This window comes from Podarcis filfolensis, assembly GCF_964270895.1.
Source record: "Podarcis filfolensis genome assembly, chromosome: 6".
Classification (NCBI taxonomy): Eukaryota; Metazoa; Chordata; class Lepidosauria; order Squamata; family Lacertidae; genus Podarcis; species Podarcis filfolensis.
This window is the reverse complement of record NC_139609.1, coordinates 97856903-97870892: the sequence shown is the minus strand read 5'-3', so window position 1 is coordinate 97870892 and position 13990 is coordinate 97856903. Positions and strand designations below refer to the sequence as shown.

Sequence of the window (13990 nt, the reverse complement as noted above, 5' to 3'; positions counted from 1 at the left end):
CCATGGACTGCAAGAAGATCAAACCTCTCCATTCTGAAGGAAATCAGCCCTGAGTGCTCACTGGAAGGACAGATCCTGAAGCTGAGGCTCCAAGACTTTGGCCACCTCATGAGAAGAGAAGACTCCCTGGAAAAGACCCTGATGTTGGGAAAGATGGAGGGCACAAGGAGAAGGGGACGACAGAGGACGAGATAGTGGGACAGTGTTCTTGAAGCTACAAACATGAGCCTGACCAAACTGCGGGAGGCCGTGGAAGACAGGAGTTCCTGGCGTGCTCTGGTCCAGGGGGTCACGAAGAGGCAGACACGACTAAACGACTAAACAACAACAAGGAGGACGGATTTTGCATGAGCTCACTGCGTGGTTGCAAAACTGCAACATTCCCTACACACCTGCACATGCTTCTGCCCTCTTGAAACCCAGCAGCCAAGATATTTGGCAAGACAAGGATTTCAGAAAACTGCAAGACTTTTTTTTAACCTACAGGAAAGTCAAGCATCCCTAATTAGGGCCCATCCAGACTCACCCGCAAAATCCACATTTCACATCACCGATTCATCCCCTTGCTAGTGCACACCTGAGTGGTTTATATTTGGACGCGATTTCAGCCAGGGATTTGGGGGTCTCTTCTCCTTGCTTTCTACTATTTGCTCTGTCAGCAGCCCTGCTCCCTGCAGGAACTGCTCCACTTCAAAAACGCCGTTGTCGATAGAAGGAAAACATGGACAAAGGTGTCCAGGGAAAGATGGCAGAAGCCAAAGGCAAAGGACAACTTCCTGCCTGCTTGATCTGACTTCACTTCATTTGTAAGCCAGGAGGAACATGGCTGAGCCCCCCCCACCCTCAACCTATGAACAAATATGGTCAACATAGTGACTCGGGGCACCTGAATACTTTAATAACTTGGAGTAACAGGGGAACCTTGTCTTGTTTAACCATTATATCTATACTATAGTTGCAGCCGCTGCCACCTACGCAGCAAAACAGCCCTGTGGTTTATTTATTTTGGCTTTATTTCATGTCTGTATTTGTAGATGCGCTAGGTAAACTGCCACACCAGATCCTGTTTCATAACACTGCATTTTGCAGAATACTGCATAACCTTTTTTGAATCAATAACAAGGACAGGCAGAGCAGGTGTCCCTTCTGGATTTTTCGTGGATCAGAGAAATTCCAGATTTAGAAGGAGAATGTTGAGGGCAGCGGCTGTTTCTGGTGAATGCCGTATGGACGAGGGGAAATCAAAGGACACAGAAGGGGTGCCTATTCCACATTCAGCCGAGGTGCGGATGGGCCGAGGTCCCTAGGAAGGTGCAGTCATCTCATGCTCAGAGGCTTTGCAGTCATGTTCTCTGGCCAGCTGAGACCTTCTCCCAAGGAGGTGCATCTCCAAGACTGCTCTTCAGAAACTGCACAATGCTGCCTGAGGATGTTCCCCCATCGACCCTCCTGTTCCCCTTCCTGCTGCTGCCTGGAGCGCCACTGGACCCCCAGATTCTAGCAAAAGGCTCCCGTCTCTCCAGGTTTCAAGGGTGTCTCTCAGGGTGCAGCTGCCGCCACCGCCGCTCCTTCCCTCTCTTGCAGCTCGCCCAGCAGCCGCCCGACGTTGTCGGTGAACTCGCCCCGCTTCTTCTCCGCCCCGGCCAGCTTCATGGGCCGCAGGCTGGGGTGGGGGGGCTTGTAGGGGTGGGGGCACCAGACGTTGCTGAGGAAGAGCCAGACGGCATCCGGGTCCACCTGCATCAGGTGGAGGAAAACGCTGCGGAGACAAAAACAAAAGCAGGGAGGGGAAGCTGAGTCAATGGGAAGTTTAGAATCATAAAATCGCACGGTTGGAAGAAGACCCCCAAAGGTCATCTATTCCAACCCCCGCAATGCAGGAATCACAGCTCAAGAATCCCTGAAAGGTGGCCACCCAACTTCTGTTTAAAGACCTCTGTGAAGCAGAGTCCACCGTATCTTGTGGGAGTCAAAGACACAGCTCTTCGTCAATCCATTTTATTGTATGTGAACGGGATCCATGCGCGTGACGTCATTTTGAGCGTCTGTGCATGTGCAAGCGGCGAAACCCGGAAGTAAGGTGCTCCGGGTCGCAGCGGAGCGTAACCTGAAAACGCTCAACCTGAAGCATATTTAACCTGAGGTATGACTGTACAGTGGTACCTTGGGTTACATACACTTCAGGTTACAGACGCTTCAGGTTACAGACTCCGCTAACCCAGAAATAGTACCTCAGGTTAAGAACTTTGCTTCAGGATGAGAACAAAAATCGTGCTCCGGCGGCACAGCAGCAGCAGGAGGCCCCATTAGCTAAAGCAGTGCTTCAGGTTAAGAACAGTTTCAGGTTAAGAACGGACCTCCAGAACAAATTAAGTACTTAACCCAAGGTACCACTGTATAGCCAAAGGCCTTTACAATGGGCGACAGAGAATAAAAGGAAAACTTTCCTCTAAAACCATACAACGTAACCTGTAGCTGTTTACAACATAAAAAGAAATCTACAACATTAAAACTTAAGACTGGAGTGCATTCACATAACTGGAATGGAGCTTCTTGGCTGCCAGAGCAAATTTGGCTAGGCTACCTGGTGTGTAATATCTAGATGTTTACCTGCTAGGAGTTCAACGGCCACTTCCTGCGCGGATTGACCTGGAAGCCAGTCAAGAACTGGCAATATAAATTTCCCTCTGGGCGTTGTCTACAGGGAGCAAATCAGCAGACAGCCTGTGATGTCATCTACCTGATGGCATCTATGTATACATTTGCAATCCGTATGGGGAATTCCCCGATCTCTCCCCTCTAAATATGCCAGGGGCATCTGTTGGAATCTTAATTCTGCAAAGGCCCTGCATTGTGAGAAGGTCAGAATCTCAAGGTGACGGGGCCTTGAGCTACTGGTCTTAATTTGGGGGTACCAAGTAGAGTAACGGGTGGCAGTGATGGATGCTCTGTCTTGGTTGGCATCCTGATCAAAAATCCAGTTTCTAAGGCCACATGGCCTAAGGACTAAGGAGTTCTCCATTTGAAGATTATAAACCCTAAACTCATCTTGCCACTTTTGTGCTCAGCCCCCTGCCCTTAGTTGCTCTAACCAGCTGATCTTAAGGGTAAGATCCTCGAAGGCATTTAGCCTGCGCCAGTATCTCAGGCTAGATCAATTCAGGCTGCGAGGGGAGGTCGTTCCATGGCTGAATGGCTCTAATAATACCGGATCCAGGATTTGGGGAACCCAGGCTCACCCCAGCCCCCTACTAGACTTGGGTTAGCACAGCACTGAGGGTGCCGGATCTCTTTTCATTAACTCTGCTGATCACATCCACCTGAACAAGGGCCCCGCCCTCCTCAAATGCTGACTTGAGGCATCCTCTGAAAAGACTAATGGGTCCAGCAAAGGTCTCCTTAATATGATGGAGAACCAACCCGGCTACTCCTCCCCAAAGCGTCAAGGAATTGCAAGGCACACGGCTATTTCTGAGCATCGATCGCTTAGCACAAGAACGCTCAGAATGTAAGAAGAGCCTGCAGGATCAGGCCAAGGGCCCATCGAGTCCAGTGTCCTGTCCCCACAGTGGCCCACCAAATGCCTCTTCTGGGAAACCTGCCAATCAATCAATACTTTACTGCGGTCCAAAGACCCACAAAACAATTTCAAAACAAGATACAGTCATACCTCTTCTTGTGAACGCTTCATGCTGCGTTTTTTCGGATTAAGAACACGGCAAACCCGGAAGTGTTTACTTCTGGGTTTCACCGCACACACATGTGCAGAAGCGCTCTATTGCGCTTCACACATGCGCAGAAGCGCCGCTCTGGTAATGGACTTTTCAGGGTGCGAATGGCACCCTGGAACAGATCGTGTCTGCAACCAGAGGTACCACTGTACAGTTAAAATGACCAGACAGATGGAAGAAACCAAGGCAGTCATTTTGTTTTATCTAGGGCATAATGATCTTTGTTTCTTAGACCCTCCGAAAGAAACTTTGCCACGGCCAGTATAATATCATTTGACCTGCTAAGCACAAGATCTCTCTCCCCTCCTATGGCTTCAGGAACTGGTTTTCAGAAGCACTGCTGCCTCCAACTGCCGCTGATAGCCTTTCCTCCTCCATGAATTTGTCTCATCCTCTTTTAAAGCCATCCAACTCAGTGCCCATCTCTGACTCCTGCAGCAGGGAGTTCCATAGTTGAACTATGTGCTGTGAGAAGGACATCCTTTTATGCACCTCGGATCTTCCAACATACATTGTCATTGTACGTCACCCCTACCATTACTGATGTATCGGGGCCTGTGATTTGTTCCCAGAGTCAAGACTCTTCCCTTGATCATCTCCTTTTATAAAATGCCTGTTGGTGGCATTTTACAATTGTACTGTGGAGAGTGTATTAACTTATGGTCTCTGTGTGTGGTTTGGGAGCTGCACGGTCAGGGAAAAAACAATGCTATCCAGGGTTGTAAAGACTGCGGAGAGAATAACTGGGTGCGCTCTTCCCACCTTGGATCAAATCTACGCTTCCAGGTGCCATAAGAAAGCTGCAGAGATAGCGCAGGATAGTGTGCACCCCGGAAATGATCTCTTTCAGCTTCTGCCTTCTGGAAGAAGGTCCAGGGTTATAATAACCAGGAACAGCCACCTGAGAAACAGTTTCTACCCAAATGCGATTTTGGTTTTAAACGCATGTAAGGTAGTCTCTGTGGGAGTAAAAGGTAAAGGTAAAGGGACCCCTGACCATTAGATCCAGTCGTGACCGACTCTGGGGTTGTGGCGCTCATCTCGCTTTATTGGCCGAGGGAGCCGGCCTACAGCTTCCGGGTCACATGGCCAGCATGACTAAGCCGCTTCTGGCGAACCAGAGCAGCGCACGGAAATGCTGTTTACCTTCCCACCGGAGCCGTACCTATTGATCTACTTGCACTTTGACGAGCTTTCGAACTACTAGGTTGGCAGGAGCAGGGCCCAAGAACGGGAGCTCACCCCGTCGCAGGGATTCGAACTGCTGACCTTCTGATCGGCAAGTCCTAGGCTCTGTGGTTTAACCCACAGCGCCACCCGCATGGGAGTATATTGTATTTAATTACGGGGTATCAGAGTTTTTAGGGGGTTAACCAGGCTGGGATAGCTGGGATAGAAACCTTGTTGGTTATTGAATGTCTGATGTAGACTTCTTCAATTTCGTTGTTCTGTATGGGACAATGACAATAAAGATTATCGTATCATATCGTAAAAAGGGAATCGCCAAATCGCATCATTCAGAATGGTGGTCGGAGGTTGTTTCCCTTTGAGTCTCACATGGCTATGCCCTCTTTCAGGCTTCCCCCAAATTCCTGCTTTGGAGGCTCAGCGGTTTTTTTAATGGGTGCAGAGCGATGGCTTTGCATAATTACACAGCATTATTGCAGCAAATCAAGGCCAGGCTCACATCGCAGGCGAGGACAGTCTTGCCTTCCTAGTCCAGTCCCTGCAACAACTGGCTCGTCTTTCAAATCAAAACAAAAAAATTTTTTTTTCTTCCAGTAGCACCTTAAAGACCAACTAAGTTAGTTCTTGGTATGAGCTTTCGTGTGCATGCACACTTCTTCAGATACACTGAAACAGAAGTTGCCAGATCCTTCTATATAGTGAGAAGGTGGGGAGGGGTATTACTCAGAAGGGTGGTGGGAATAGGTGATTGGCAGATAGCTGTGATGAGCCTGTTGACGACTCTTAACGACTGCAATAGGTCTTACAGGAAAAAGCAAGGGGTGAGAAGGTGAAAAATGGCTTTGTCATGTATAATGAGATAAGAATCCAATGTCTTTGTTCAGACCAGGTCTCTCCATGGTTTTAAGTTTGGTAATGAGTTGCAATCAAACAACTTCTTCTCTGTCCTCGCCACAAGAATTTTCTTCCTTTCTTTTGGACTGGGTGGCCGGAGACCATTTTTGCTTCCCTGCCAGCCTCTCTCCACCTAATCAATGGCAAAGGATGTTAATTCATCCTGGTTGCTTTGCAATCCATATGTTTGATCCTGGACGGCTGCAGAGAACACCAGCCCTGTCTCAACTCATTTGGAGCCCTGCCTCTGGATAAAGCCTCTTGTTTCTTCCCCACACCTTCCTCCCAAAATACGGTTCTGGTTCACGGCACAGTCAGCACCCTGGAAATTGCAATGTGCTAAATAAGTGTTCTCCGCCTTAATGCTTATTTGCTGCGAGCTGAAGCCCGGGAAAAAACGAGAGAGTCCTGATTAAAGGCATTGCCACTTCCTATTTTAAACTTCCTTCATCAATACATTCCCACACGGAGGTGAATAGCTGTGGGTTCAGAGTTAGCTGCATTTTCAGAATGTGATTACATAAAGCAACCGGTTCAGAGATTAAATTTTTAAAAGGCTGTGAGAGAAAGAAGTAAATCTCTGTAAGGAATGTCTATCTACCTTACGCAAACATACCTTCTCTCTCTCTCTCTCTCTCTCTCTCTCTCTCTCTCTCTCACACACACACACACACACACACACACACACACTTACTTAGCTTAACACCTGAGATGACATTATGATCTCTTCCCAAACTTGCTCTATTAAAAGTAGGAATGGCACATACACAAAATTCAAAGTGCGACATGGCTGCTGAGATTTCCCAACCTGGTGCTCTCCACTGGTACGCAGGATGAGACCCTCCCTGCCCGCAGAATGTCTCGCCAGAGTGGTGCATGCTCTAGTTATCTCCTGCTTGGACTACTGCAATGCGCTCTACATGGGGCTACCTTTGAAGGTGACTCGGAAACTGCAATTAATTCAGAATGCGGCAGCTAGACTGGTGACTGAGGGTGGCCGGCGAGACCACATAACGCCGGTCCTGAGAGATCTGCATTGGCTCCCAGTACTTTCAGACACCAATTCAAAGTGTTGGTGCTGACCTTTAAAGTCCTAAACAGCCTCGGTCCAGTATATCTGAAGGAGCGTCTCCACCCCCATCATTCTGCCCGGACACTGAGATCCAGCTCCGAGGGCCTTCAGGCGATTCCCTCGCTACGAGAAGCCAAGTTACAGGGAACCAGACAGAGGGCCTTCTCGGTAGTGGCGCCCGCCCTGTGGAATGCCCTCCCTTCCGATGTGAAGGAAATATATAGCTATCTTATCTTTAAAAGACATCTGAAGGCAGCCATCTGAAGGAAGTTTTTAATATTTAATGCTGTATTATTTTTAACACTCGACTGGGAGCCGCCCAGAGTGGCTGGGGAAACTCAGCTAGATGGGCGGGGTATAAATAATAAATTATTATTATTATTATTATTATTATTATTATTATTATTATTATTATTTTCTTCATTTGGACTCTAGCTTCTTCCATCAGCCCCAGTCACTGCAGTCATGCCATGCTGGCTTGGGGAATGATGGGAATTGTAGTCCAAAGGCAACTGGGGAGCCCCAGTTTGGGGAAGGCTGACCTAGCTGACGCCAACAGAGCGGTTCCTTTCCTTCTCTCTCTCCTTCTCACAGAATTTTGCAAACAGTTTCATTGTGCAGCCTCCCTTCTCACTGACTTATAAATCTTGCCATTGCTGCTGCTTTTTTATGGGACTTCGTCCTCCAACGCAGATATCAGGTACAGAAGCCAATGCACATGGTGGGGGTTATGAGGGACCTGGCGTCTATAAATCATGCTTTTCTCTTTAAAGGCCCACTCAAAATCAAAACAGTAATCAAAGAAATGAGGCAGGCACTCCACCTCGAGAGAAAGTTTTAAGAACTTTCCGAAAAGGTTTGCAGTCTGCTGGTCATGCCAAGCTCAACAGGCAATGAGTTCCACAGGTGTGGGAGCAGCTGTTGCAGAAAATGCCCAGATTGGCCAAAACACCAGTAAATCTGGTCAAAACAAAAAAAATTCCTTCCACTAGCACCTTAGAGACCAACTAAGTTTGTTATTGGTATGAGCTTTCATGTCTAAGGTGCTACTGGAAGGAATTTTTTGTTTGTTTGTTTCGACTACGGCAGACCAACACGGCTACCTACCTGTAACTAGTAAATTTGGTGTGGTTGTTCTACTGTTACTTTGCTAGAAATTGCCTTAATCGGGATTGAAAAATTTAAACAGCTTAAATTGAAATGTGTTTATGTACTTAAGGCCTAGATTGTTTTGGTTTCTGAAGTCATTCTGTGTGAGCCAAATTGCTGATTTTTGTCATTTTTGAATTTACTGACACGCTCTGTACAGCGGTATCTCCAACGCTCCGTATTTTGATGCTTTGAATGTCTGCTGTAATATGATTTGGCCACAGCTCATTGTGGGAAAGCAGAATATAAGTGAATCAAATCAAATTGATGAAGCAACTTAGCTCCAAAGCACGGCACCGACTAGGCAGCCCAAGCCGGACCCCCCAAACCTGTGTGATTCCCCTGGCAGATTTCTGTGGCTTTTCTCCAGGCGAATCAATCCAGAATTACCCTCCCAGAGGTGGGCAGTTTGACAACCACTGGCCTCCTCTAGAGCCGCTGCGGGAAACTGGGCAAAATCCAAACACCAAAGACTTGGCTGCAGGCAGAGAAGGCCTCTGGAGATGAAACCGGTCTCTCCTTCTCTCTCTTTTTAATGGATTTACGTGGCTTTTTCAACTTCTTGTTTGTACCAGTCAAGGCACCACCCAGCTCAGCCGCTTCCCGGCCTCTTTGCGGCAGGTGTGTTTGCGCTGTGCCCACTGAGACGGCCTCTGAGGCTGGAATTAGATGCTCTCCGCAGCCAAGCCACTGCTCTTGAAACCAAGAGAGGCTCTTCAGGTCTGATTGGGACTCAGCAGAGCCCTTTCCTAGAGGGATAATCGCAGCACTTCTTCCGTGGCCTAGGAAACGGCTGGCAGACCTGGAGAAATCCATCCTCTTGGGCGAGGAACCGCGCGGGAGAACCAGACGGGCTCCGCAACGAATGGCGCTTATTCACTGAGTATGGAGGCAGCGTGGCACAGCGGTTAGAGTGCTGGACTAGGACCCAGTTGACTGGGGTTTGAGTCCACCGCTGGGCCACAAAGCTCACTGGCTGTGACCTTGCAGGCCAAGCGCTCGCTCTCAGCCTAACCTGCCTCACAGGGTTGTTGTTGTTCTGAGGGTAAAATGAGGAAGAGGAGAGGTATGTATGTCACCTCAAACTCCATGGAGGCGATAAAGGAAATACAGTGGTACCTCTGGATACGAACGGGATCCGTTCGGGAGCCCCGTTTGCATCCTGAAGCAAATGCAACCCGCGTCTGCGCAGGTTGCAATTTGCCACTTCTGCGCATGCGCATGACGTCATTTTGAGCGCCTGCACATGCGGTGAAACCCGGAAGTAACGCATTCCGTTACTCCCAGGTCGCCACGGAGAACAACCCGAAAACATCCAGAATGCGGCAGCTAGACTGGTGACTGGGAGCGGCCGCCAGGACCACATAACACTTGTCCTGAAAGACCTACATTGGCTCCCAGTACGTTTCAGAGCACAATTCAAAGTGTTGGTGCTGACCTTGAAAGCCCTAAACGGCCTCGGTCCAGTATCCCTGAAGGAGCGTCTCCACCCCCCATCGTTCTGCCCGGACACTGAGGTCCAGCGCCGAGGGCCTTCTGGCGGTTCCCTCATTGTGAGAAGTGAGGTTACAGGGAACCAGACAGAGGGCCTTCTCGGTAGTGGCGCCCGCCCTGTGGAATGCCCTCCCACCAGATGTGAAGGAAATAAGCAGCTATCCTATCTTTAAAAGACATCTGAAGGCAGCCCTGTTCAGGGAAGTTTTTAATATTTAACGCTGTATTGTTCTTAACACTTGATTGGGAGCCGCCCAGAGTGGCTGGGGAGACTCAGCCAGATGGGCGGGGTATAAATAATAAATGATGATGATGATGATGATGATGATGATGATGATGCAACTTCAACCCAAGGTATGACTGTAAATGAAATGAAATGAAATATAAAATAAAATAAAAGGCAGAGACAGGAGATTCTGCAGGAAAGAGAAAAGTACTACAATGCCTTAGGATGTACAGAGAGGGCACCTCTGGGCTCCCCAAATCACAGAGGAAGAGATGGAAGGGGTACCGTGATGCAGCCCATTACGCCTTCCAAGGTGGCGAATGCCCCTTCCCTGGAGGTTTTTAAAGGGAGATTGGGTGGGGATTCTTTAGCTGGGATTCCCTGCATCGCAGGGGGTTGGACTAGATGGCCCCTGGGTGTCCTCTGCCAACCCTGCAGCGCTATGATTCACAGATGCTCCATCCCATCCCTGTCCCTCATCCCAAACCTGTGCCTACAAAACGATGCCGAGAGCCGGGCTGTCGTCACTACAGCCTTTGCACCTGGAGAAACTCCACCAGGGACTCCGGCTTGCTTGTTCTGCAGCCCCAACTGATACACACAGCCTGCCTTGTCTGGGCAGCAACAGAGCCCACCGGGCACTGGACACCATCCGGCAACCTAATCCCACCTGAATCCCACCGGGCGGCAGTGGCCAGAGTCAACAGACGCACGAAGCTGCCTCGCACGGAGCCAAACGGCCAGTCTGGCACCCTCGGGCTGGCAAGCGCTCTCCACAGCCGCTGGCAAAAGCCCCTTCCCCAGTCCTCCTGCCAGGGATCTTTTAACGAGAAATGTTGGGGATTGAACCAGGACCTCCAAGCCGGCAGAGCTTGGGCACAGCTGCTACGAGTCCTCACTAAGCCACGTCCAATGATGCTGGAAGATTCAGGGCGGTTAAAATACACGTTCCTTCTTCACAAGTTCCTTCTTCATTTTGACCGCCTGTGCATGCGCGAGTGGCGAAACCCAGAAGAAACGTGCTCCGTTACTTCCGGGTCGCCGCGGAGCACAACCCGAAAATACTTATCCTGAAGCATATTTATCCCGAGGTATGACTGTATATGAAATAGGCAATCTCTGCAAAACCAAATAAACAGAAATCTTACAAATCTCTGAAAGTCACAAGATATGTGCTCTTCAGTGGCGTAGCGTGGGTTGTCAGCACCCGGGGCAAGGCAAGTAATTTGCGCCCCCTAACCCGTGGATTTGCGCCCCCTAACCCATGGATTTGCCCTAACCCCAGATGTTGCGCCCGGTGCGGCCGGCCCCCCCTGCACCCCCCACGCTACGCCACTGGTGCTCTTGATGGATTCTCTTGGAAACATAGATCCAAATAAACATAAGTCTCTGAAAGTCTTTGTAGACTATGCAAGTCTCTGAAAGAAGACCTACAAGACTTATTTTATTTGTTAATTTGTTTTCATACTGTTTAATGTTCTGTATATATTATAATATAAAGAGTTTATATCGACATTGCATTGTTGTACTTGGTACATTGTTGCCTTGGATATTACTGATAATTGTTTGCAATTGTTTAATTGTTTGGTTACTTGCCTTCCCCAGCCTGGTATGGCAGATGCATCCCTGACCCCTTCCGTCAGGTGCCTCCACTTCCTGACTGGCCATCTCAGGTCCAGCCTGACCTTGGATGACCCACCCTCCACGCCAAGACCCTTCTCCTCTTGGGCCGAGATTCTCCCCTGGCGGTCCAGAGGGCTGTGCAGCTTAAGGAGCAAATTGACTCCTGTAATTTTGTGTGTGTGTGTGTGTGTGTGTGTGTGTGTGTGTGTGTGTGTGAATTTACTCCAGCAGTTTCCAAGCAACCTCCGTTTCCATGGCGAAAGATGCCCGGGTTAATCCAAGCAGACGTGCTCGCCTTTGTATTTGCTTTGCTCAAGTGCGGCTTATTGATTTTTACTTTGTTTTTAAGCTTTCGCTTGGCAGGGCTCTGCACCAGAGCTTGCAACTTGGCAGATGCAGATGGGGATGCGGGGAACGAAAGCGGCCCAAGCTGGGAGCACGGAGAGGCGCCTGTTTAACCGTGGCGGGAAACGGCTCGGAATCGCTGGCTTGTGCAAACCCGCCGGGTCTGCGCTGAACGGAGCTGGAGCGTCTCGATGGGTTTGGCTCGTCCGGGCAAGCTGGAAGCAGGCTGCTCAGCGCAGAAGCTTCTCTACGGTGCGAAGAGGCCGATCTGCTTTGCAAAAAGGCTGTTGTCGGTTCCCTGGCCTTTCCAAGAATAGCCTTTTGGGCGCAGGCTGGGGAGGTGGGCAGGAATCTGCGGCCCTGCAGCTGATGGTGAAGAACATAGGAAGAGCTTGAAGGATCAGGCCAGTGCCCCACCTAGGCCAGCATTCTGGTCTCACAGGGAAGAAGGACTTCCTTTGATCTGTCCTGAATTTTCCAACATTCAACTTGGATGTTTGTGTGTTATGAGACAGGGAGGAAAAAAAATTATCTGCCCACTTTGTCCATGAAGAAAGGTTGCAGCATCTGGGGCCTTTTTTTTTTAGTTTAGAGTAACAAGCGACATTAGGGATGCGGGTGGCGTTGTGGGTTAAACCACAGAGCCTAGGGCTTGCAGATCAGAAGGTTGGCAGTTCGAAACCCCGTGACGGGGTGAGCTCCCGTTGCTCAGTCCCTTCTCCTGCCAACCTAGCAGTTCGAAAGCACGTCAAAGTGCAAGTAGATAAATAGGTACCGCTCCAGCGGGAAGGTAAACGACCTTTCAGTGCACTGCTCTGGTTCGCCAGAAGCGGCTTAGTCATGCTGGCCACATGACCCGGAAGCTGTACGCCAGCTCCCTCGGCCAATAAAGCGAGATGAGCGCCGCAACCCCAGAGTCGGTCATGACTGGACCTAACGGTCAGGGGTCCCTTTACCTTTAACAAGCGAAATTATAGAACATGGGTAGGCAAACTAAGGCCCGGCGGCCGGATCTGGCCCAATCGCCTTCAAAATCCGGCCCGCGGACAGTCCGGGAATCAGCATAGTTTTTACATGAGTAGAATGTGTCCCTTTATTTAAAACACATCTCTGGGTTATTTGTGGGGCCTGCCTGGTGTTTTTACATGAGTAGAATGTGTGCTTTTATTTAAAATGCATCTCTGGGTTATTTGTGGGGCATAGGAATTCGTTCATTCCCCCCCCCCCTTCAAAATATAGTCCGGCCCCCCACAAGGCCTGAGGGACAGTGGACCGGCCCACGGCTGAAAAAAGGTTGCTGACCCCTGTTACAGAACTTTATAAAATAGTGCATGGCGTTAAAAAAAAGCAGATTGGAAGGGACCCCCAAAGGCCATCTAGCCCAACCCCCCCGCAATGCTGGAATCTCAGTTAAAGCATCCATGGCAGATGGCCGCCCAACCTCTGCTTAAAAACCTCCAGCGAAGGAGAGTCCAGCACCTTCCAGGGGAGTCTGTTCCACTGTTGGGCAGCTCTTACGCTCAGAATGTTCTTCCTAATGTTGAGTCAGGATCTCCTTCCTTGTAACTAGAATCCATTGGTTCGGGCCCTCCCTTCTGGAGCTGCAGAAAGCAACCTGCCTCCCTCTTCCATGCGACAGCCCTTCGGATCTCCGAAGATGGCTATTGCATCTTCTCTCCGTCTTCTGTTTGGCAGGAAGGACTCAGGCTGGGCGTCCCTCTGGGAAGGGAGAGACTCTGGGAAGGGAGAGACTTTAAGCTTGCAGAAACTCTGGAGATGGGAAAGGTCTTTCGCTCCCACTGTGGCAGAGGAAGGATCCTCAGCACTTGCCCCTGCCCCCAGGGCATTTTGGCCTTGGTTGTGTTCAGATATTGATGTTCCATTCCTCCTTAAGAGGAACAGATACGTGGAGTTGTTGTATGTCATGTCTGTTTACTTCCAGCACAGTCTGCTGGGAACTTCCGTTGTATATTGCTTTTGCTGTACTGCTGGTTTGCTTGGACACGAAGGGAAGCAGACATGTTTCTCCTTTGTTCCTGAACTATGCTGAATAAATGCCTATAAATAATGCTTACACATGTCTCTGTCCGCCACTTCCGTTGTTGTGAAGATTTATTCACTCTGCTGGGAAGAGCGTGCTCAGCTTCTGAAGGTTTCAGAGGCTCGAGTCGCTGATTGATGCTGTTCCGAGAACCGGAGTTCACCCGGCTGCCGGAGCCACCTGGGGGTTACCAAATGCCCCCTTGTCCCCGGCAGCATCCCAACAGA

General features: G+C 49.6%; 1 protein-coding gene across 1 annotated transcript in view; it reads right to left on the bottom strand.

Moving 5' to 3' along the window:
• Window positions 1-995: 995 nt before the first annotated feature.
• The window catches only part of TTI1 (TELO2 interacting protein 1), a 29806-nt gene continuing 16811 nt past the window's right edge, over window positions 996-13990 (bottom strand). The window contains exon 8 of the mRNA XM_083618440.1: window positions 996-1759. Coding sequence (XP_083474566.1) covers window positions 1540-1759 — 220 coding nt within the window. The 3' untranslated portion in view covers window positions 996-1539. The remainder of the gene's footprint in view (window positions 1760-13990) is intronic.